At 42.0% G+C, this 25,798-nt stretch overlaps 1 protein-coding gene across 5 annotated transcripts; it reads right to left on the bottom strand.

The window, feature by feature from the left end:
• Positions 1 to 1,211: 1,211 nt before the first annotated feature.
• Positions 1,212 to 23,479, bottom strand: LOC123765457 (ankyrin repeat domain-containing protein 65). 5 transcript variants are annotated; one of them, XM_045754039.2, is made up of 11 exons: positions 23,325 to 23,479; positions 13,336 to 13,558; positions 12,871 to 12,961; positions 12,430 to 12,617; positions 12,018 to 12,218; positions 10,648 to 10,725; positions 6,630 to 6,706; positions 4,757 to 4,980; positions 3,278 to 3,516; positions 2,710 to 2,883; positions 1,212 to 2,235 (listed from the first exon to the last, which is right to left on the bottom strand). In XM_045754039.2, the coding sequence occupies exons 2-11, from the start codon at positions 13,555 to 13,557 to the stop codon at positions 2,095 to 2,097; spliced, it is 1,635 nt and encodes a 544-aa protein (XP_045609995.2). In that variant the 5' UTR covers position 13,558; positions 23,325 to 23,479; the 3' UTR covers positions 1,212 to 2,094. The 5 variants fall into 5 exon arrangements, with proteins under 5 accessions (XP_045609995.2, XP_045609999.2, XP_069190048.1 ...); XM_045754043.2 differs by lacking the exon at positions 23,325 to 23,479 and adding an exon at positions 18,930 to 19,191; XM_069333947.1 differs by lacking the exon at positions 23,325 to 23,479 and adding an exon at positions 18,930 to 19,191 and having other exon boundaries at positions 4,757 to 4,923.
• Between the last annotated feature and the right edge of the window lie 2,319 nt (positions 23,480 to 25,798).

The raw sequence follows: 25,798 nt of genomic DNA, 5'->3' as shown, positions 1-25,798 counted from the left end.
AAATGCATATTACCAATTACTAAAATATTTGTTATTCTCCATTTACAAAAATAATTATTGCAATAGTCAAGTATAAAAGCTTATTATTTATGTATAATAATCAAGTAATTATATGGAGGAAAAATATACCAGATTACATTTGCTATATATATATATATATATATATATATATATATATATATATATATATATATATATATATATATATATATATATATATATATATATATATATATATATATATATATATATAATATTGCATAATATACTGATGTATTTATATACACTTGTAATACTGTTGGATACAGACTCTGCAGTACAAATCTTATTTTGCAGTTATGAGACAAGATAATTAGCAATAAAAATTACAGAGGTCCTGGAATTATGTGCACATAAGGGTTAACATTAAATCATTAATTAACCATTGCGTTAAAAATAACTCATCTTACCATCCCACAAATTAACCTTTGCTTGGTGTACGTGGTTCAATGATTTTTAAACAAACTTAAAATTCCTATTAACCAATTCTCTCAAATACAGTATAAAGCAAACTTGTTCGCCTTTACTTATGCAACAACAATGGTGGCAGCTTGCTAGCCTATCCATTTACAATCCATTTGTATCGCATTGGCCTCATTCATTGGCCAAATGCATCATTGATCTGAGAAATTCTAATATGGTAAAAATTGTCAAAAAATTATTCTGAGATACATCTTGTTAGCAAGTTTTGATTTTAATTTATTTATATCATAATATTAAAATAAAAAACAGTAAAAAATGTACATAAATAATATATATATACATATATATTGTTTTACAAAAATAACTGACAATACAAAACACAACACCCATATACATATAAAAGTATTTGATATGTAAAAATATTTCAAAACCTACTTTACATACTAATGAAAGTTCATTAAAACTACGTGGTAATGTGTTCAGTTTTACCTGTGTTTCTCCAATCAACAAAACAGTGGCGTTCCAAATTAACTGCTGGGCAGGAGGGATTTTTCCTCTTTCTATATGGTAAAGTGGCAATGAATATACCTCTTTGCCTCAAATAATGAAATTTATAATACATACCCAATAGTTATTGTGAACGACACTATTAAAAGGTAAACTGAAATATCAACCCTAACTAACTTTTCGTCCTAACGAGACGATTCATCTAATACAACCATGGCGGCAGTCACAGAATTGTTTTCAGCTTTTAAATAAACTATATGCCGTGTTTGTCGGAATATATACAAATTCTAATACACAATGAAAATCACAATAACGTGATAGATCCATGACAACATTTTTAGATTGAGGGGTTAGCCGGGACAGGTGCCATCCCGCAGTCCCGCTGCAAAGATATTCTCGTAAGATATTTAACAAAATCAATTGTATTATCGGTTAATTTAAGAAAAATACAAAGCTCAGAAGACAGATTAACAGAGCTAAGTTCATTTGGCTAGTGACAACCCGGTGTAAGTTTACTTGAAGCCAATGTACTTGCATCGTTATCAGATACATTACAAATTAATGGTAAACTACACATATGCAATTTATTGATGTCAATAATCTAAGCTATTCAATGAGCCTCCAACAATGAGATTTCACTCTTTGTGTTGGCTAAATGTTCCCGACCAGCCGCAAATTATCTTAAGAAGTTGTAATGTACTATACGCCTATATATATATAAAATCTCAGTAAAGAAATATCACAAGCAAGTAGGAAATCAGGAAATGTAACTTTCTGCATTTCAAAGTAAACCCAAATCTTTTAGTTGTGAAAACCACAGTACTGTGGTAAAGTGCAGAGTTTTAGTTATGGTTTACATGTCAAATTCTTCTAATAGATCTGTATCAAATTGCGAAATTATTCCCGATAGTTGACTAAAATATTAACGAAACGCAGACTAATTTTCATACAGTTTCAATAACTAAAACTAATTCATTACTCAAATGAAACAAGTTGGAACAGAGAACCAACTTGTAAGAATCACATGTCAGCTAAATAAATATACAAATGAAGCATACACAGTATACAATAATGCACAATAGTAATATCAAAACTAGACCTTAAATACTAGCGGTGACCGATCAGTTAACTAATTTCATACAGCAGGTACTTCTTCATAATGACTGGAAGATCAAGTTCATCAATCCGGAGTGGGATTTTCTCGGCAAGTTCCTGACGCAGGAAAACGCGTACTAGATGTTTGAGGGGTAGTGGAGACTGGCCAACCTATCACCCAAAAAACTAGATTAGTGAACAAATTCAACTATTGGTCTGAGGGGAGGATAACTTAACATAGCCTAGCCTGATCGAACGCAACATAGCCTAACCTAACCTAACCCTTGCAAGTATACTATAGTGCTGAACATTTACCAGAGTAAGTTAAACTATCAATGTATATGCAATGAGAGGCGGAATATACCTCTCAATAGGTATATCTATATCTTCCTATATACTGTATTATAAAAAACTATTTGTTATAAGTGTTGGAAATAATATTACTCAAGAGATATTATGGTAGTGAATTATACTATATATTAATGAAATTCTGCAAGTTACTAATTAACCTTGTGTAATATATATCAGTGATACAAAACTATGAGCTATACATTCATTATACATACAATACTCTTACTTTTGCAATACTGTAGTTATTCTCAGACAAATTATGAAATATAATCATGCCCAAGTGTTATAGCATACCTTGAGGTAGATCTTTCTCTGGTCATTATCAATAAGTGATGAATGTTTAATAATGGAGAGGTCGAAGCGGTGTGCAGCCTCCAGGAGAGGGATGAGCACATCTGGTCTTTTGGTGAGGTTTGGAAGGCAATTCAGGAGCCCACGAGGATCTCTGTTCTGACTCTGCATCACAACCTGATGAATAAGCAGCTTATAGAACTCTGAAGACTCGATCCTACAACCCACAAAGAGGTTCATTTAAATATATAACTTTCAGTCTATTGAGAATATAACATTTTGCAGTCAATTTATTACTGTCTGATATTATTAAGCTAAATTTTTTTTCTAAATATGGTTCCCATTGCTGGAGACGCTGAGATGTTCTTTTTGTAATAGGCTAAGGTCTCCATTCACTAACCATAGGTCCTGGATGCAACCTTCAACAGTAGCTCCCAGGTACCTTTTACTGCTAGGTAAGCAGAGGCAGAAGGTGCAAAGCAACGTGGCTAAACGCTTCCCCTGCACGTGAATCGAACCAACACAATCACCCGTTACTTACATTATTTTCTAACGCATCACCGAGCCTTACCTCTGCACCATATCTGAGGAAGAGGTTCACAACCTCAACATCAGGATCTTCATTTGAGGCCAGGTACTCTCCCAGGGCCGGCTTGATGGGAGTGTTGTCCTCCCCAACGATCACCAGATTGGGGTTCGCCCCTTTTTCCAAGAGCAGCTTCAGGATTTCCAGGCGGTTGGGAATGCCCTCGCTACAAGCCATGTGAAGGGGAGATCCGATGATGGGAGAGCTGGCATCTAAATCCGGATCTGTGGTGCATGACAAGTACAAATATTAGCTAGCATTTTTAAGAGAAACAACAAGTGTTAATAACTAACATCAACAATAGATACTGGGAAGCTCACTGTATATATTCCGGCAGGGGCAAATCAACCTTGATTTAACGTTACTCTAATATGCTCTCTTCCCCCCACCCCTGCCTCTGGGAGCTAGGCTTTTCAATTTATTTGAGCTTATTATATGGAATAGGTGTTAATGATAATGAAACCAAGTGTAAACTATTTGGTATGTTAAGGTCTCGCACACTCACTCATTATGTTCTTGATTGCCCGTTGATTAATGTATATAGAAAACCCGATATAAGGACTGTTTCTGAATAAATAGCCTGGGTGTGTCACAATGGAAAGCTTGATACTCTGGCGAGATATAGGAATTTTGCACCAAGACTGTAGCTTTGTTGAATTGTCTTAATGCCTACTGCAAATTGTCTGTGTACCTAGTCATAAAAGTATGTGTGTACGTCTAATAACGAATTGCATGTGTAAAGGAGGAAATGTATGTTTATCACTCAATGTTCAGTAATATGTTACTTGTTGGTGATGAGTGTCTATACATACATGAACACATTGTACTGAACAGGGTGAGAAGAGCTTGACCTACCTCATCCCTTTATTGAGGTATAAATACTCTACACACAAACTAATTTCAATTTCAAATTGAGCTTTCTTTACCCCCTTTCCCCTGGGAGTTCGGCTTTTTACTTGCCCTTTTATAATTTCTTTTTATATTACCCGCCTATTTGTACCAGCTGATGCCCCACAGTAGGAAACTAGCTGGTGATAATGACGAGGTCATTCTTAAGTGTATTATGTGTAAGTTGACATGTAGATGATATGTAGGCTTATCAATGTTCCCTCTTTTTCACTATATTGTTATATTACTATGTGGTTTCTTGTTAACTAAAAATATTAATTATCAAGAGAAAGCAGCAAGCCAGGATAACTATATAGCACATGTTAGGGACACGAGGTCAGGGAAGCGACTGTGATAGGAGGATGGAGTAGTTTTAGTTAGCTGCTTTGTTTCAAAATAAATTAAAATCATTTAGGTCTTTCTACAATTATTTTGAGATCACCACAATAACTATACACAAAGAGCCTTTGGCGACTACCAACAATACTCTCACCAAAAGGTTTGGTTGCAGACTAACCACCAAAGAACAACACAATTCAACCGCGGTACAAAAACCCATCATCAAGATCGACTCACTGTGTTCAAGAATCAGTCGCACCATCTCGACATCGCCCTTTAGAATGGCCAGGTCGAGGGGCGTTGGCTTATTGTACTCCGGCTCGAAGTTGACCCTGGCGCCCTGCTTCAGGAGGAGGTTGACGATGGCGACGGAGCCGGAGAGGACAGCGTAGTGGAGCACAGACCTATTGAGGGGGTTCGCAAGAGATGGTCGGGAAGAGTGAAAAAAAAGGCAATTCCTCCTGAAGACAAAGAGGGGGAAACAAAACAAAAAAGAAAAAGCTGGAGAATATATTCCAATATTTTCATTTGTTTAACAAGGACAAAAGATTAATGCTGGGTTGGGTTTCATATTTAGGCTACACTACCTGCATGGATGTTTTTGTCAGTCACATCCATATCAACTATGGCTTTTAATATGATGTAATTGCTGTACATCTAAATGCTATATTAATTCACTAGATAATCATGCTCTATTTACTATTAAAACATTAATAAAAGTAATATACCGATTAAAAAAATAAACTATAGCTAAAACTGAATAAAAAAAATATTATTTCACAGGAACTGAAATAATATGCGTTACTATAGTCATATACAAAATCCAAATAAAGTATTCACTTTATTAGGAAAAAAAAAAGTTTTGAAGAGTATAAAGCATCACAAAAGTAAAAATATTTTTACAAGAACTAAATAGCACATTCACACTGGTAAAAAAGGCAAGTTGTGTTAATTCTAAAGCTTCACAAGTATTGAAGAACGACAATATAATACAGGTAGGGCTGATGGAGAACAGTCTGGGTGTGACACTCTGTAGTGTTGTACATTTTTATATCAAGAAATGTATGGTCATAGTTGGAACAGAAGCGATTGTCCAGAGCAGAGAGGTTTTTTAATTATCAAGGGAAAGCGTCAAACCATTACGACTATAAAGCACGTAAAAGGGGGTCACGATACGGATTTGCGATGGGACAGGGGGGAAAGGAATGGTGCCTAACCGCTTCCAGAGCAGAGATGATCACGTGTGGGGGCGTCAGGGAGAAGATGGAGGGGGGGGGGAGGTTACGTAGGGTGCAATGTAGAGTTCTCAGGTGTAAGGTAGTGTGCCCAAACGTCTCTTCCTGCCCGGGAGTCGAACCCTGGACCACTGGGTTGTGAACCGATTGCGCTGAGCGCTACGCTAAGGACAATAACAAGTAACAAATCTTGGGTTTTCCATTTTCAAAGAGAGGAACAAAGAACATTTTGTTTTTCAAGAAGCAATTGTAAAGTAAAGCTATCCAAGCTCAAATACAATAAAAAGTTAACACATTGTGTACAGTATTACAATAGAATATTTTCCCCATCGGTTTATGAGATAGAATATAGTCTTCGTGCAACTAATGCCAGCCCATCCTCCTGTTTTGGTAGTACTGATAGTAACGATGAGGACCATAGCATATATTCCGACGTACAGCGAAATTAGAAAGTAGAAAACCGAAATACTTAGTTGGACAAACTAGAAAACTAGTTTTTTACTCTAGTTGCTTTGACAAACTAACCTCCCTAGGCCTAATACACGATATCCGAGGCCTAATATAGTACATATTTGTCCTATACTAGGCCTAGGAATATTTAGGTTAGTTGTTTAGCTTCATTTTAAAATCATTCCTTACTAGTCAGTATACTACTATCTAAAAGCTAAATACCTACGAATTCGTGACTATTGACGATCGTCACAATACCTACTATATTTAAACAGTAGGATGGGTTGACTAATGCATAAGGTAGCCTTTCATTCAACTTGAGTGGCTGAGGAATGCTCTGCAGCGTGCATCAGAATGCATCAAGCTTAACATGCAATTTCAGATACGAACTATTACATACAACTTTAGGTATGAAAAAGGCTCACCTGTAGTCGTGGCGTGCCTCTGTGCGAGCGTTGACGTTGGCTCCAAAGGAGATGAGGAGAAGAACTGCCTCCAAACCCTGTAGAAGAAGAGAAAACTCCATGAGAACTGAGTGCACGTCAGTAAGAGGAGGCCAGGTCAAGAGGCTGGATCTAGGAGACAAGGCTTAGGTAACAGACTAGGGCAGAAAGTTAGGTTAGAAGAACAGGATAGGATAGAAGATTTCGGTAGAAAACTAAGGCAGAAGAAAAGGACAGGACACTACGACAGGAGACTAGGGCAAAAACCTGGATAGGAAGTATATGAGCTTGGAATGAAGTTTGATACGACTCGTGGGCGAGAGAAACGAACAGGAGGCGCTAGCAAAAAACTAGAAGAGCATGTGGGTGAGGCAAGAGACTAGGACAGGACGGGAATAGGTGGTGTCAGAAGCTTGGAGCAAGAGATCAGGATAAGAGGCTAGGACAGGTGGGTGAGGCTGGGGGTAGGGGGGGGGCAGAAGTCAGGATAAGAAGGTCCAGAAGAAAGTGGGAAGAGGCAAAAAGCTATAGTCGGCAAACTAGAAGTACTAAGATCAACAAGACGACTGATGTTCAAATAAGCAGGAAGAGAGAGAGGTGCAGTGATCTACATCCTCGGCTCAACCCCGGGTTCATTCCCTGGGCATGTTGTCTTTCACCCGAGGCTTCTGTTCACCTAGCGTTAAGCCCGTCCCGCGGGAGTCAAGACAACAATTGTAGGTTGCATCCTGGGAGAGGTCAATAATGTTGACCTAGCGGGACCTCGATAACGTAAACAGGCTTCCTGTCCCCGACAACAGTTATTACACAATGTATAAAAATTTTGATATGATCGCTTATGCCTCTTAAATTATAGAAAATTACTTATTCCTCTCAAATTTCGCTTTGACCTTTCTCCAAGACAGCTTAGGAAATTAGTTTTTAATGTACCTGACAGCTCCCGACTCATTTCTAGAGGTGTGACACGTTGTTTCCTAAGTTGGCACCCTTCAGGTACCTTCCTTAAAGTTGTTTGAGGCAAAGGTCAAAGCAAATCGAGGGGAATTTTGTATACTTTGTATAAAATAACCCTTGCTACCCAGAAATTTTTGTTAGACTGCGTTATTATTATTATGTAGTCATATAACCATTCCACAAAGCTGAAAGCAAAAAATAAATTAGATTTAAAGGGTCAGGATACATGTATCTGATCAATGTTTATATTGTGAATAAGCAAAATGAACCAAACAAAATGTATACCTTGTTAGTTATATATGCAAGTGATCATTTAAACTTGTTAAATCCACTTCTTCTAGTATTAAAAGTTAAGTATGAATATGTATGTATTATGTGACTCCACAGTATATCTGTGTGCGGACAAACGTATTCGCAGAGTTACAGAGTAACAGAATCATTATGCTGCGAATACACTTGTACTCTGTATTTGAACACCAAGGCATAGAGACTAACGTTGTTGCCTGTTGCAGACAGAAGTACTGCTAAAAGAAACTCCTATGCTGTGTTCTGCTGCGTGGGACTCGTCTACCGTTATGGCATTGCAGCACAGAGCAGTTGTTTAAGATTCGCTACTTGCAACAAAAAGTTCGAAGTAGCACGGGCTATGGCGAGCCTGTAGTAGACTTACCTGGCACAGGAGCGGGGCTGTAACTCGAGCACAGAGCAAGACTTCCGATGTATTATACAAGTGTCCGGGTTACTTCCGGGCGAGAGTATGGCTTCGGGACTAAAGATATTATCAATGTATAACAAATGTTTAATTTTAATGCTTGCACAAAACATTGCGCGTAGCTTATCTATCTAAAACTTCGCAAACAAATACTTTCAATAAAAATCTAAATTATGTACTTCCAAATACTCTTTTTAAATACTTACAGAAACTTATTTTCCTATGGTCAGACGAGTACACGGGGGAATATCGCCGAGTTTACTCTTGATGTTTACTGAAGAACACATTTTGGGAAACTCTTGGATAGGCTACACACTAAGCTTCAATAACAACGGAAACAGTTTTACTCTTATTTGGTGAAGGTTTATTAAAGTATTTCATTAATGCGAGATGAAGCCACCACACTTCAGAGCTCTACTGCACAAGAGAGAAGGACAGCGATAGGTTCCAAAACCTATTTCTTGCCGTGACTTGACGACGACATTCCTGTTTTGGAGAGTGTTTCTGGCCAGGTTTCTGGAATTCCCTTTTTAATTGTACATAAAATTAAAATCATAATGAGTGAAGCTGCTTGCCGGCACTGAATATGTTTTGTAACAAATGACAAGGAATTATGGTAAAGCAATACAAGAACAGACTCCATGCACAAGAACACCAATTAATATCTAACAGTTTTGTAATTAAAGTTGATAACCAATGCCGGCAGAGGGGGAGACTAGGCTAATAAGGCGTCAGACAACCCTCTAGGATCCAACACTCGCCATATTTTTTGTTTTGAAATTTATTTAGCAAAATTTATCATCCCAATATGACCGGGAGATAATATAAGAAGGTTTTAAATTGAAAATAATAGTACATAATATGCAGTACAGACAAGTACTTAATATTTGTGTACAGAACCACATACAGGAGCGAGTGCCGTGTTGGGTGCCAGGAGGTGCCAGACGCCAGGCTGTCTAAAGGCCTTACAATGCATGACCTGGTTCCTTGCCCTCCCACAGACTGTTAGGAGACCTCCTCAGTCCTAACACTGCCACACTGTCACCTCATTTCCTCAGTTACTATGAAGACCGCTCATTTGTAACCAGCATTTTTTTTTACCAAATAATAAAGTTAATTAGATCAAGTTTATTTCAAAATATTGACTAATCTATTGAGCGGATAATTTGTTCTATCCTCAGAAATTTGACATTTTAATTATTACAATTAATATAATTTAAATCAAATTACAATTTACAATGTGGAGTGTTCAGAGGATGCATTGATGAAGTACATTGTTACACTTTTTTGACCATCAAAGGGATGTCAAAGACGTAGTAAAGTGATTGGAGATAAGGTCAATACAAGGGTCAGAAGGTCAATATTAGGAATAGTAGGCTTATTTGACAATGGAAATGTAGGCCAATATGACTGGAGTAGGATTTTGGCAATACCTTATGAGTGATTGGGACAGTATAGTTTGTCTTACAATTTTGAATTCCAACATATACAACAAAATATGAAGGTGGTAGATACGGCGGAACATAAAGAACTCTTAAGCAAGAGAAGGGGGGGGGGGGTTTGATAACATTTGACGATATTAAAGCTACAATTCAAGATAATAGTCATCAACATTTTATTTAATAAGCAAACATATGGAGAACATTGGCAGAATATTGCTATGCATTCCTGCAACTAGAGTAAACTCGCCCTATATGCACCGAGAACCAGTGTGAACCTCTCTGAGTACACATCTCTGTCATATTATGTATATTAGTTGGTGTTAATCTTTATTTTTTGATAAATTATGTCGAAGTCACAACAACATGCAAGATTATCTACATGGTTATACAAGTTATATGTCCTGCAGTGACAATAAGTCCTGAATTGACAATATTTAAATAGGACAACATATAGGTTAATATGGTATATGCCAAACTCCTCGACATCTCAAGTCATTATGCACATAGCAAAATAAATAAATGAATGAATACATGACTTATGTTTTTGACGAGGCAAGAAAATTGTAGAGTAGCTAAAAAAAATTCATGATCTATTATCAGGGACAGGAAGCCTGGATAGTATATCAAGCTCCTAGTCTTTGTCAGGATTAACAGTTGTCTAACTCCTTAGAGCCTAGTAACCGCTAGGTAATCATTTTTTCACGCTACCGCTCACAGGTTGTGGACGTGGTGCACAAGCAAAACTAGCCGCCTCCTGCGGTAACAAATACTAGGTGAACAGAACCATTGGGTGTTGGGAAACGTGCCAAAAGGTCGAGGGAGGGAAGGTAAATGGATGAGGAGAGAGCCTTAAAGAACCAGGTCGTCCCCAGCAGCAGCAGCAGTCACTCACCATGAGGGTCTGGGCGAAGTGCTGCAGGACCTCCACCCCAGAGATACTCTCACGGTTCTCCATCTCATCTGATGCATCCTTCGGGAGAGAGAGGAAGAGCTCACGAGAGGGGAATGGTGATCAGGGCAGGAGAAACTACTCTAGACCAGCAAAGTCAACTAACAGGCAACGAAGGCCAAGTCAGGTGAACAATGCATTTTTTGTGTGTGTGCAGTCACATCACTCATGGAGAACAAGCTAAAATGCAATTGTGTTTGCTGATTAAATGTGAAACATCAAAACAGATCAGAAGAAAGATCTGAAAGAAGGTGAGAAAATATACTTGCAAATTAATTTTGGCAAACAAGCTTTATAGCTAAAAAAAAATTCAAGGACAGCCTACTACATGCAAAGCAAAGATCTGACAAGAGATCTAGCCTACTTAGAAAAATATGAATAATTTGAAAAGTAATCAGAAATTAACAAAATTCTTAAATCGAACAAGATGCACAAAAAAGGGACATACATCTTGTTCAATGATTCCTATGGAGTTAAGTTTCAGTTAAGAAGTTGTTGGGAAGCTTCCTTGCAGACGCACAAGAATGTGTGGAAGATACCAACTAGGAATACGATAATGCATCAAGGCTCTTTAGCATCTCTTAAGAACATAATATTAGTTTTATGCAAAATCTAAACAATACCAGAGTTTGATATTGTATACATGAATATATATATATGTGCGCTTCACTGACTAAACTACACGTAAAGCCTTGCTCCTGACAAGGAAGACTTCAATAAGTACACTAGTATAAAAATGCTTAAATACCTACAGTATCTAATTTTGAAAATTTTTACGACTCAAATTAATCTACACATTTAAACAAATTATTCAACATTTTTCAATAGATGCAATGTTAACTAAAACTAAACAACTTCAAAAGCTTTGTTTGAACACACACACTATGAAATTGCGTTTTTTAAAATGCAATTTACAACTAATAATTTTCTACACAAACAAATTAAATCAATGATCACTGTTAAAGTGATATTAGAATACACAACAGCCAGTCTAGCAGCTAACAGACACATGCTCTTCTTGGTAGCCTAATCTTATCACCCAACGAAACTAGCAATTCTTACTATCGTCATGCCTTGTCATTCAAATCTAGATGCAGGTAGAACAGGATTTTTTGCATTATGTAGTGAACTAATTTTTATTTGCACTAGTACATATATTTGTTATATAAATCCCATCACTACAGCAATATAAATTAGCATCATCAATGAAGTTGTGTGCCACTATCTTACAGTGGAACACTGGAAGAAGGCCATTTGCTGCCAGTAAGACAAAAAATCCTGTTATCCCTTCCCTCGCCCTCAGAGGACCTTACCTGTTGCAAGCGACAACACTTCATGATGGGGGTGAAACCCTGTCTGTCACGCGCATTAGGGTTGGCGCCGTAGGAGAGCAGAAGGTGGAGGAGCTGGGTGTTGAGGGGATTGACCAAGTTGATCTCAGAGCCAAAGAAGTACCTGGTATTGGGGTTGGCGCCATGTTCCAGCAATACCTTGGCTGCATCGAAGTGGTCGTGCTAGGGACGAAAGATTCACGCATAACAGAATTTATTTGTATTACAGTCCGCTCAACTTGTACCGTCTCAAGCAGATCAATTAACATAAAGACCTGCAGATATCTCTTAACAATAGAATACAATCAATCTATGAACACTTGATATCATGAGACTTAGAGTTAATGAGACTCCTCCAAGGGTGCTAAACGAACAATGGCGTTGGCCAGCTCACCTTCAGGGCCAGCCGAAGGGGCTCGTCGAAGGCGTCTGTGGGGAAATCATCCTCGTCCTCCGGTGGGATGTTAAAGTTAACCTGCGCGTCATGCTTGAGGAGGACCTCCATCATGTCTATGTAACCATGCTCGGCTGAGAGGTGCAGCGCTGTGTAGCCAATATCATCCCTGGCATTGATGTCGCAGTCTATGGAAGAAAACGGTATAATGAGATAGGGGTAACTTAGAGAGGAATAATAATAATTCGTTTTGTTGGGGGACCAGATAGCCTGTGCATATATATACGTTAGGCTAATATGGCGGTCTTTCCGGGACTCTTAATGAACGAGCAGGAAGTAATATAAGTAACAATGCACAAAAAATCTACGGGACAAAAGGGAATGTCAACATTTTTTATCTTAGTTCGACATTTACACAGACGAGAGTCAGACAAACATTACCTTCAGCAATAAGGAACTCAGCTGCTTCGGGATACCGTTGCCACACAGCATAGTGGAGAGGGGACAAGCCCTGGGTCACTGTGTCCTTTACCTGTTGGGACAAAATGCAAGAAATCAGAAACGAGATCTTTTCCACAGACAAGATCTATCATCATCTACTCCAATATCAGTAAAGAAAATATTTATATCTGTTAATGTAAGTATAGGCCTACCTCGCACTTGCAAATTATTTCTATATATGGTTCAAAGAAAGACTGACAAGTCTGAAATTTCTTGCTGGTAAGAGTGAGTATTGATGTTAAAAATGCTAGGCTGTTCTATATAATGTTAGGAATATATAGTCGACTATAGCACTATAAAAACAGTCACAATAACGAGGCTGCACACAACTAACCCAACCCACACACAAAAAGAAATGAAATAGACTATGTTAACGTAAGAAAGTAATAAGAGTGAATAACTCACATTGGCTCCACATTTGAGCAAGATCCTTAACTCCTCCAAGGGCGCTAAACGAACAATGGCGTCGGCCAGCTCCCTCTGGATGGATGGTTTCCGCTTCTCCTTCCGTCCTTCTGTCTTTCTGCTGCTTCCTTCCACCTCCTCTTCTGTCTCTGATCCTTCCGTCACTTCCTCCCCATCTCCGTCCTCCCCGATCATATCAGGGTCTACTATTTCAACCGGCATGCTGTAAAGGAGGCCTATATATATTATATATATCACCGTAGTCTATATAACAAACAGTATAGGATTTCCACTACAAAGTAAGACTTTTTATATAAAGTACATCAGCAAAGGCCACATTACTCAGTTTGAATAATTTTAACCGAGATGAACAAGAGTCAGCAAACAAAAGTAACAAAAGTCAGATCCAAATTATTTGTCCTTCCCAAACAAATGGTTTAAGTTTAATGCAACATTTATAAAACTGACAACTACCTTAAAACAAATTTAGCATAAAATAAATAAGATTATTTTCATGCGAGCACAAATATTAAATCCAATAGTTTGGAGTATTATGAATGGGAAAATCATTAGGAGTGAAGCGGGGAATTGAGCCAGTGTTCTAGAGAGTCTCAGAGGCAATTATGAATACTAAACTATCACACTGCATATCAAAGCTTGCATTAACCAAGTGCAAGTAAGGCATCCTGGCGCTCCTTATCCTGGCGGTAACTGCTTCCATAAATACCCTCTAGGGTAAGGAAGGGCCGGCGGGCGTCGAGCCAAGAGCTATGTACCGCGTAGCTCTGAAGTGTGCCAGTGGAGGGGGACTTCTCCATCGGGTTTCCCGATGGAGAAGTCCCCCCTTCCGGACGCCCGCTGAGGATGGTGTGGACGTTGCTGTGAACGTCTGCTGGTGTGGAGCTATTGTGTTCACTGATACTGCTGTGTGGGAGCTATGGCTGTGTTTGTTAGCAGTTGTGGCTGTATTCGTTAGTTGGGGCTATGATCCACCTATCTTATGGTGTTCGCCAGTACAGTACTGATCATCAGCCTGTGGTAACGACCGCTATTACGTTGCGGAAACATTCGTCAACCCGCTGTGTTTACATTCGTCACTAAACTATTGGTCAGCCCGTTGCAGTAATGTTAGTCAGGTATAGTGATAGTCAGGTTGTTGCCACCATGATGGCGCCCGAGTACTGCTTTGGTCACTTGATCGTGACATAAGTCATTGGCGTTGACTCATTTTCAACTTAAGTCAGTTTGTCATTGTGTGAAGGGTTACAAGCGAGGCTTGCCAAGTTTATGGCGATTCTGCGGTGTATCTGTACATCACTTGTTCTTTACAGCAATTCAATTCTTGATATTTTCTCAAATTCATGCCACTGAATTATAAATATATATGGATTAGAAAAATAGAATGTGATACTTCAAACAAGGATACAAAGAGTCGGCTAAAACCACACCCGGCGCTACTTGTTTGAAGCAGAATAGTGCCACGCCACAATGCCACTTTTAGTGCCCAGCGGAGCGGGCAGTGCCCCAGCCGTGACGTCACACAGTAGAACAAGAGGCGCCATACTGTCTGTTAAGAGCTGTTCGCCACCCATTGTTTTTGTGTGTGTGTGTGTGTGTGTGTGTGTGTGTGTGTGTGTGTGTGTGTGTGTGTGTGTGTGTGTGTGTGTGTGTGTGTGTGTGTGTGTGTGTTTGTGTTTGTTTTAGGTCTGGTCGTGTCATCTGTGAAGTCGTCGTCGCCATACAATACTTAATGACTATGTTAATAGGAACACTTTATTTTGGCCCGAGAACAAAGTGACCGAGTGTGGCCGTGTTCTCTTTTTTTCTTGTGGAGAGGGGGGGGCGGGGCACTATTTTCCCCAAGAGCTGTGTTTGTCGACACAACACGTCTAATCTGTGTTCCTCTCTGTCACTCACTACTTCTTGCCCCTCCCCTCAGCCGTCACTCACTACTCATTGCCCCTCCCCGGAGCCGTCACTCACTCCTCCTTGCCCCCTCCTCCCCGAAGTCGTCACTCATTGCCCCTCCCCGAAGCCGTCACTCACTACTCCTTGCCCCTCCTCGAAGCCGTCACTCACTCATTGCCCCTCCCCCACCCCCTAACTCACTATCTGGAAGCCCCCGAGGACTTACTGCGCCGCTACCCGTTGCCATGAGAGCCACCATGAAGGGGTGTGCCAAGACCACGTGAGAGTGCCTGGGTGCCACGTCACAGGGAAGAGCCACGGTGCCACAAATAGCTCACGGTTTCCCCAAGTAGTCGCCGAGCTCGGCTGCCACTTTTTGTACAGTTTCTATTTTGTTGTTCGGAAGTAAGTAAGTAAGTAAGTGTGTGTGTGTGTGTGTGTGTGTGTGTGTGTGTGTGTGTGTGTGTGTGTGTGTGTGTGTGTGTGTGTGTGTGTGTGTGTGTGTGTGTGTGTGTGTGTGTGTGTGTGTGTGTGTGTGTGTGTGTGTGTGTGTGGCTGTCACTCAGGCTCAACCTTTCCGGTGAAGGTGGTTTCATAAACAAATTCACAAGGGGCCGTGACGCGGGTTCGATCCTCTAGGAGGTAAGTTCGAATCCTCGTCACGGCCCTGGTGGATTCATTTGATGCATCACGCTATTTGTGATTTATGTGTGTAATGGCTTGATATTCCTTTCGAAAAGCAACTGGCGAGATCGAGGCTAAAAGGAAGTGCCCAACGAATTGTTTGGGGGTCGGGGATGTTAGCACCAATCTTGGTCTTAAATCACTTTGTTCCAATTTGTAATTTATAAATAGATTACATATACAATAATATAGTGTTTTGTCTGTTATATTTTAGGGGTTTTCTTTTATTTCCATGTCTCGTGCGCACGGCGCTGCGTGTATGTTGACACACTCCTGGTTACTGATCTCTGATGGTTATCTTGAGGTTATCTCGAGATGATTTCGGGGATTAGCGTCCCCGCGGCCCGGTCCTCGACCAGGCCTCTTTTTTTTTTGTTACAACCCCCCCTCCCAGGAAGCAGCCCATAGCAGCTGTCTAACTCCCAGGTACCTATTTACTGCTAGGCGACTAGCTTCCATCCCAGTTCCAAGTTGTGCAGATGTAACCTTAACAGACAATCAACACTTACAATACCCATCCAGGACTTTAAATTGGATCTTCAAGAGGAAATTAGATTGTTTCCTTCAAGGAGTGCCGGACCAACCGGGGTGTGGTGGGTATGTGGGCCTGCGGGCCGCTCCAAGCAACAGCCTGGTGGACCAAACTCTCACAAGTCAAGTCTGGCCTCGGGCCGGGCTTGGGGAGTAGAAGCAGCTTCGTGGGAGCCGGTCGGCCGAGCGGACAGCACGCTGGACTTATGATCCTGTGGTCCTGGGTTCGATCCCAGGCGACGGCGAGAAACAATGGGCAGAGTTTTTCACCCTATGCCCCCTGTTACTTAGCAGTAAAATAGGTACCTGGGTGTTAGTCAGCTGTCACGGGCTGCTTTCTGGGGGTGGAGGCCTGGTCGAGGACCGGGCCGCGGGGACACTAAAAAGCCCCGAAATCATCAAGATAACCTCAAGATAACTCCCAGAACCCCATCAACCAGGTGCCAGAATAACCTGTTATTACAAGTGTATAACCCAAACATACGCACGTCATACGTCAACAATTTACAGTTTCGAGAATTTTCACCAATAGATTCATTGAATTGTTCCATTTAATAAATATATGCAAGGACAACTTATTTAAACAAAAACTAGTTAGTAAACTGACCAAACAAATGCCAAATAATCATTAACTCTACCCAATATATACACACCAGTTAGGATACCCCAGCGGTGCCCGGGGCGACCTCAAAAGGCTGCACCATTTAAGTGATGAGCGCCTCCAGCATGCAAATCTGCCATTAAAACATGCATTTTGCATGTCAATTTCTGTATTATGATGAAAAAGATGAAAATTTTATAGAGTTCGAACCTAACATTTCATCTTAACAGAATTGATAGGGCCATGAGAGCCGAGTCGCCATTGACAATCCACTACCACTCACCAGTCACCATGAAGAGTTTAGTGAGGCTAGCCTCACTAAACATCTGTCACCTCACCTCACCTCATCTGTCCTCCAATCTTAAACGAACACAAGTCTCCCTATAGACATATATACAAGGAAATGTATGCGAGTCTGTCCAAGTTTGGAGGCCAAACGCTTGTGACTAACCTCCTCCAACTTTGCAGGATGACTGGTGGGTACAATGGGAAGGTCATAGGTGGGTCAGGTCAGGCCGATGTTTAAACATATTAAAATACAAAACGTGAAGGTTGTCGGGTCCAACAGTTCAATTTTATACGTTTGACAGGAGACAAGCAACAGTGTATTTACACACGTTAAGCTTATATCGAGCCCCCCCCCTCCCAGGTCGAATTAGACCCCCCCCCCACAACAAACCGACAAACTTCTGGGTACCCACTTGCTGCCAAGTGAACAGGGATATTAGGCGATAGGAAATGTACCCAACCATTTCTGTCCCGGCCGGGATTCTAACCCAGAATTCTTGATTGTGAGTCGAGAACAAACTCCTTTACAAACACCAAACCCCTGTCCCCTGAACACGGGTAGTACAGGGGAACCATTGTCCCAGATACTATATTGATATATCTATATCTCGCAAAACACGGAAATCTGAATATAAATAGTGAAACCGTTATCGTTACTTAAAAAGATCTGAACGAGAGCCAAATACTTAATGGTTTAGCAAGTATATGCTTGTTTAAAAAACAAGAAAATTGTGGGGGCTCTCACTCCTCATATACAACCGTTCTATATGCAGAAATAACAGTGTAAATAACACTAACAGTGAAAAAACGGCATGACTACAAAACACATCCTGCCTCGTATCCCAGGCAGAGTTGGCAAGTAAACACGGTTACTTTTAGAACCTTGTCTAGGGTCGCGTGCTCTGAGCACGTGGTCTTTGTTTACACAATCAGCTGGCCGACCCTCCAGTATGACGCAATCCTTAATTCAACGATTCGGCGTTCATCCTCTGATAATAATCATGATATATTCCCAGGAGTTACTAGGCTCAGTTTGGTAAATACATGAGTGACCTAATTTTTACTGAAGTTAGTGGGTTTAGTTTGGTTTATATAGATGAAGTTTAGTGTACACCCGCTTATACTTACGCTTATACTGACGTTTGCAGAGTAATTATGCACACATAGAATAAATATACTGAATTGACGTTCTGAGAGATTTGATTTAATAATTATCCGAGCTGATGAAACTATTTTAAAGTTAGTGTTTTGTTTAGATATTTCTGTCTCCAGAACACAATCAAGAATTATAGCAACAATACGACTTCTTCCACACTTTAGAATTACTGTGCCACCATCAAGCATGACATGTTAGGTCTACACATTAGTGACAATTAGCATGCAATTCTGAATATCAACTAATTACACAGTGTTAAGAATCCCTTTCTCACAGCTAGAAAGCTCACTCATTTTCGAAAGCTGATTATAACATTGTAATAGTACAAGGAAAAGGTATTACGTACATATATACACCCATACTAGCACGTGGGATAATAAGAGGCATTATAATGTTTACAATGAAAGCAGCCGTGATGAGACTCACGTGTGGTGGGTGTGGTGATAATGTTAAACTGTCACAGGTTCGGTCACACTCGAGGTAATCCTTGAACGAGCACCCTGAGAGTAGCCCCGGTCTTGGAGACGCTTTCCTCTGTCTTAAAGTCTTTCTGTTCGCCACTGACAATATATTTCAGGTCGTACACATGTTAACGAGTCATGGTTGCGGTACACTGTCTGGCGGTGGCGTAGAGGTGCTGGTAGTAGATCACTGGGACGTCTTCGTTGTTGTCTGAGGTCCGCGGCGGCGCCCTCACTCTTATATACCCCGCCCATGCGTCGTGGCACCGTAGGTGTTAGGGAGGGGTAAGAGGGCACGCAGTTGGGTGGGGTGGTTGGTGCCAGTGACGAGAGAAGGAGTGCCAAGATGCGTACAGCAGCGCTAACGCAAAGTATGGCGCAGTGGGCTTGCGTAGTTGGGTTCCGTCAACTCTTGGTACAGGGGTCACATGAGATGACTCAGGCGGGACTCAAGAGAGAGTGAGAGACGGACTTTTGACGTTTAGTGTTGCCACCTTGGCATCGTCAACCCCCTCCCTCTCTGCCCGCCTGCCTGCCTCACTCTTAATGTTGTTCCAATGTGAACGACGCCACCATTGTGCAGACGCTTTGTCCAGGATCAGAGTCAAAACCCACCACCACCACTCCTCTACATCATTGTAATATTGCCACACATGTACACCATCACCAAGCTCACTGCACACACAAATGGCTGCTAGAATTCAATCCCACAAGTGCAAAGTAATTAAGTTTGGGTGTGGAGAAAAGTCCAGAAGGACAGTACAGTAAAATATAAAATCACTTTCTGACGTCTAAGACGGTGAATGACTTGGCAGTGGACATCACAAATATAAACAGATGTAAACAAAACAAAATCTGTAGCATACGCGAAACTGGCAACCATATAGACGATATTTAGAAACATAAGGAAAAAATCCTTCAGATCATTAAACATAGCATACGTCAGACCAACCCTAGAATATGCAGCACAAACATTAAAGTTTCCACTTTATTATAAGATTAGTACCAGAGGTAAGGGAGCTAAGCAATGAGGACAGGGTTCAGAGGACCCATCTAACGACACGTGATGAGATAATGATCCAGATGTGATATGATTACAACCTATGCCAGTGGAGTAGACGAAGTAGGCAGACAAGATCTTTTCCAGATAAAGGAAAGCAGAACGAGGAAGCTTTGGCAGAAATTAGAAATGAAAGATGTGTCAACTGTTAGAAAATATTCTATCGATGACAATTTTAACCAGAAACGCGCTTGGAACAAAGTGAATAGATTTAAGAGTAAGGAGGACAGTGCTAGAACGTCGACCAAGTATAAATATCCAAGAACCGGGACCCTAGAGCTTGATCTCTCCTCCAGTAAACACAGGTAGGAACCTTTATTTCCTGGAAGCGATACCTTTATGTGGTGAGGATGTGTGCGCGCGCACGCACACACACGCGCGCGCGCACACACACATAGGGGCCTCGTAGCCTGGTGGATAGCGCGCAGGATTCGTAATTCTGTGGCGCGGGTTCGATTCCCGCACGAGGCAGAAACAAATGGGCAAAGTTTCTTTCACCCTAAGTGCCCCTGTTACCTAGCAGTAAATAGGTACCTGGGAGTTAGTCAGCTGTCACGGGCTGCTTCCTGGGGTGTGTGTGTGGTGTGGAAAAAAAAAAAAAGTAGTTAGTAAACAGTTGATTGACAGTTGAGAGGCGGGCCGAAAGAGCAAAGCTCAACCCCCGCAAACACAACTAGTAACCACACACGCGCGCGCACACACGCGCGCGCGCACGCACACGCGCACGCGCACACACACGCGCGCGCACGCACACACACGCGCGCGCACGCACACACACGCGCACGCACACACACGCGCACGCACGCACACACACACACGCGCGCACACACACGCACACACGCGCGCGCGCACACACACACACGCGCGCACACACACGCACACGCACACGCACACACGCACACGCGCGCGCACACACACGCACACGCGCGCGCGCACACACACGCACACGCACACACACACAATACGACGACCCAGAAAATACGGTTTGTGAAGGCTCTCTTCTGACCAAAGGATACAAGACAGACTAAATGTGTTTCATCTTCTAGTGACAAGTCTTGTGGTCCTGTTAAGCCAAAGCGCCCCCTTTCCCCCTACCTTTCGGATTATCTCTTAATTATATGGAACGAAATTCGTTTACCTAACCCAAAGGTTCCATGAATATGGCGCGAGACACCAATGGCCTCATTGTTATAGTGACAAATTATTGATCAAAGTTACCACACCTTATAGTCACCAAGACCACCACACTTTGTTACCATAGTTACCACACTTGTACGGAGTCACGAAGATTACCACGGGAACAGGTGAACAGTCAGTGAATCCAAACACCATTTTTGAATTTAATAAAACAGTAAATCCAAATTACCTTTTTAATTTAAAAACGGATAACCCAGTACACCTGTAAACCCTCAGGAAGGTCGCCCTCCACAACTCGGTACCATCACCAAGGTTACACTCACTCCACCTTCAACCCGTCCTCACACTAGGCTGTTTAAAGCAGCGGCAGTTCTCCTCAGACGCTTTCGTTAATTTTTGTACATACCGTGTACAAAAAATTGGGTTCTCATATATAAATTAATATTATACTTCAAAATTGTATATATAGTTAGGTGATTTAGGTTCTGTTGGCGATTATTTGTATTTGAAGTACGTTGGTGAAGCATTTATAGCGATGTGGTTCGAACAAAACTCATCAGTGAAGCACTCGTTTCGGAAGTCTTCGAACGAAATCAGTTGCGAGTCGTGTGTAAACCGTTTTTCATTCATAAACAGGGGGTTTGGCGGGTGGATGGAATCACTTTTGGATCTTTGTTTGGAAGACGGGCTGATATATCAACCCATCCTCGACTCAAGTCCATTACATTCAGCGGTCAACCCCACAGACGCATTCATAAATTTTAACATGCTGTTCATTCAAAACGGGAATTTTCTCAAGTATAAATTAATATTATAATATATTAGCATATTGTGTATAAATAGGCATAGGTTAGGTTAGGTGTTTAGGTTCTGTTGGCGATTATTTGTATTTGAAGTACGTGGGTGAAGCATTTACAGCGTTGTGGTTCGAACAAAATTCGTCAGTGAAGCACTTGTTTCGGATATGTTCGAACGTCAGCAGTTGTGAGTCGTGTGTAAATCGCTTTTCATTCATAAACAGGGGGTTTGGCGGGTGCATGGAATCACTTTTGGATCTTTGTTTGGAGGACGGGCTGATAGATGTGGCATCCCGTCCTCATATACAAAGATCCAAGCTCGTTAATCCGGCCTCCAAACCCCCTCTTTATGAATGAAAAGCAATTTACGAAAGGACTCAATTGATGACGTTCGAACACTTCCGGAACAAGTGCTTCGCTCACGTCTGTTCGAACCACACCACCATATATCCAGCCCGTCCTCCAAACAAAGATCCAAAAGTGATTCCATCCACCCGCCAAACCCTCTGTTTATGAATGAAAAACGGTTTACACACGACTCGCAACTGATTTCGTTCGAAGACTTCCGGAACAAGTGCTTCACTGACGAATTTTGTTCGAATCACAACGCTGTAAATGCTTCACCCACGTACTACAAATACAAATAATTGCCAACAGAACCTAAACACCTGACCTAACCTATCCTATGCCTATATATACACAATATGCTATTATAATATTAATTTATACTTGCGAAAATTCCCGTTTTGAATGAACAGCATGTTAAAATTTATGAATGCGTCTGTGGGGTTGACCGCTGAATGTAATGGACTTGAGTCGAGGATGGGTTGCATCTATACATCGTTACGAATCTTACCGGTCGTTCGGACCGCCTCATAAGACTCTAGTGCCTCGGTACTGTAATAACCAACGCGGTGACAAACTGTGTGGAACCACGACGAGTGAGGTTACCTTGAGGTGCTTCCAGGGCTTAGCGTCCCCGCGGCCCGGTCGTCGACCAGGCCTCCTGTGACTTATAATGCAATAACAAAACAACTACATCCGGCCCTCAAGTCAGTTTTTAAGGGTCAGTGTGAGTTATGAAAACTAGTCAATCACACTAAAGGCGTCAGTTACGACACTAACTGCCGAAATCGTGACCTTATCAGTAGTCAAACCGTACACTAAGACTGATGCCTATAGCATCAACAAACCAATCTATGTTTAACCAGTGTCGCGTCCTTCATGTGGAGTCGCAGCCAAACCTTCCGGTACTTATAAAAAAATCCACACGGGCCGTGACGAGGACTCGAACTTACGTCCGAGAGCATCCCAGACGCTGCCTTAATCGACTGAAGATAGTACTTACTGACCTTCCAGTACTTACCCCTCTACGCTCTGCACCGCCACGATACCGTGCTAACAGGCGGGAATCACAAGCTCCGAGTCATTAGGTCTGATCCATACTAGTACTCCACACCCACTGGAGCAGCGTGACCGTCCGGCTGGCCCACACTCGACACTGAGACTATCCATCCGGCTACCCAAGACACTACCCAAGTGTCTCCAATTCTTGAACTATGGGCGCGAAGATGAGCGCCGCAGCACTCGTTCACTCGCTAAACGACCGTTTTAACCAGCAAACCGGGAGGTCAATGCTTCCTCTCATTGTCTTCTTTCTAGTTTTCGTGAAGAAAGAAGCGACGCTCCACTCACGTTTGTAACACCACCGTCACCGAGGTCACCCTCCACACCTGGACACTCTCACCTGGGTCACCCTCCACACCTGGACACTCACCTGGGTCACCCTCCACACCTGGACACTCTCACCTGGGTCACCCTCCACACCTGGACACTCTCACCTGGGTCACCCTCCACACCTGGACACAATCACCAGGGTCACCCTCCACACCTGGACACTCTCACCTGGGTCACCCTCCACACCTGGACACTCTCACCAGGATCACCCTCCACACCTGGACACACTCACCAGGGTCACCCTCCACACCTGGACACTCTTACCAATGACACCTACCAAAACAATACTAATTAAAGCAATTACCAGGACAAAGCATTGTCCGTATGACTATATATCACCTGTGAGGGTCATGAGAAGAGAATAAGAGTTGGTATATATGAGAGGAGAGAAGGAATGATATGAGGAGGGAGTGAAGCAAGGATGCCTAACCACGTGAACCATCGGGGATCGAACACTGGACCTGCAGCTTGCGAAGCCGTCGAAGATAAGATGAACAAAACAAGTTTCACAAAAGGTTATGTCCTTGATGTCACAGGCGGAGCAGCACAGGCTAATGTAAAAACACGCCCGTGATAATACCCTCTCGTTCCTGGCAAGCCTAACACAAAGGAGAACAACAAAGGAACGGCAACAAAGCGAGAACAGATGTTCTGTTTCTGGGGGCGACCACCGCGAGAGGAACAAAGCCACAGTTAGAGGAATCAGAGGAGAACATTTTAAATATTAACATGTTAATGAAGCCTAAGCTTCAAGAAAGACATATTTCACGCTCAAAAAGAGACGAGAGAGAATTCTAAGGTCCAGCAACAGGTTACCGAGGTCCACACCTGACGACCGTCACCCAGGTCATCCTCCACACCTGGGACAAGATTCCAGAAGCAGTTACGCAAGTACTTACGAACGTGTACATCTTTCCTCAATCTTTGACACCTTTGGTTACATTTATTAAACAGTTTACAAGCGTGAAAACTTGCCAATCAACTGTTGTTATTGTTATAAACAGCCTCCTGGTGCTGCGGAGCTCATTAACTGTTTAATAACTGTAAACAAAGCCGCCAAAGATTGAGAAAAGATGTACTGGTTCGTAAGTGCTTGCGTAACTGCTTCGTGAATCTGGCCCCTGGACACCGCCGCTGTTGACGGAAGTTTTGGTCCGCGCCTTAAAAGCAGGAAACATAGCAGCGCCGCTGACGCAGGGGGGGGGGGGCGTCAACACTTGAGGCTCGCTGGCCGCCTGGCGGACAGGAGACGAGGCTCCGTCACCACAGGGTGCGTGATCGTCAACTCGCGTAAAACTATCCCTCCGTGAATGCTAAATGCGTTAATCCTGGCGTGGACTATTGAGCAATAATCGCGAGCCGAACTGTTCCCCCATGAAAAATGAGGGCATGATGATAATTGCCAGTTTAGACAATGGTGACACGCCTGGCTGGCACCACTTAGGGCGCAGCTGTTGAAGCCACACTACGCCTCACCACCCGAACCATTCACAAGGGATGAACGAGTGCCACTCAGGCTCTCTAATGCCAGTGCCTCGAGATTTAACATTTAATCTAATGCCAAATTAAATATATATATATACAACAGGGACGAAACACAAACAATTAACATAAAAAAAAAACACAAAATAAGAATGTTAGCCAAGAAGCGACACAACTTTACATAAACCGGTATAAATTCGAGGATGAAAATTAAACTCAAATTAAGGACAAGGAGATACCGCAGTACCCCCTAACATGTAAACACCAGCCACGTGGTGGACACATGTAGTAGCCCCTAACATGTAAACACCAGCCACGTGGTGGACACATGTAGTAGCCCCTAACATGTAAACACCAGCCACGTGGTGGACACATGTAGTACCCCCTAACATGTAAACACCAGCCACGTGGTGGACACACGCAGTACCCCCTAACATGTAAACACCAGCCACGTGGTGGACACACGCAGTACCCCCTAACATGTAAACACCAGCCACGTGGTGGACACATGTAGTAGCCCCTAACATGTAAACACCAGCCACGTGGTGGACACATGTAGTAGCCCCTAACATGTAAACACCAGCCACGTGGTGGACACATGCAGTACCCCCTAACATGTAA

The sequence above is a fragment of the Procambarus clarkii genome, chromosome 30 (genome assembly GCF_040958095.1).
Source record: "Procambarus clarkii isolate CNS0578487 chromosome 30, FALCON_Pclarkii_2.0, whole genome shotgun sequence".
Lineage (NCBI taxonomy): Eukaryota > Metazoa > Arthropoda > Malacostraca > Decapoda > Cambaridae > Procambarus > Procambarus clarkii.
Note: the sequence above shows the minus strand (reverse complement) of the source record. Positions and strands in the feature narration are given on the sequence as shown.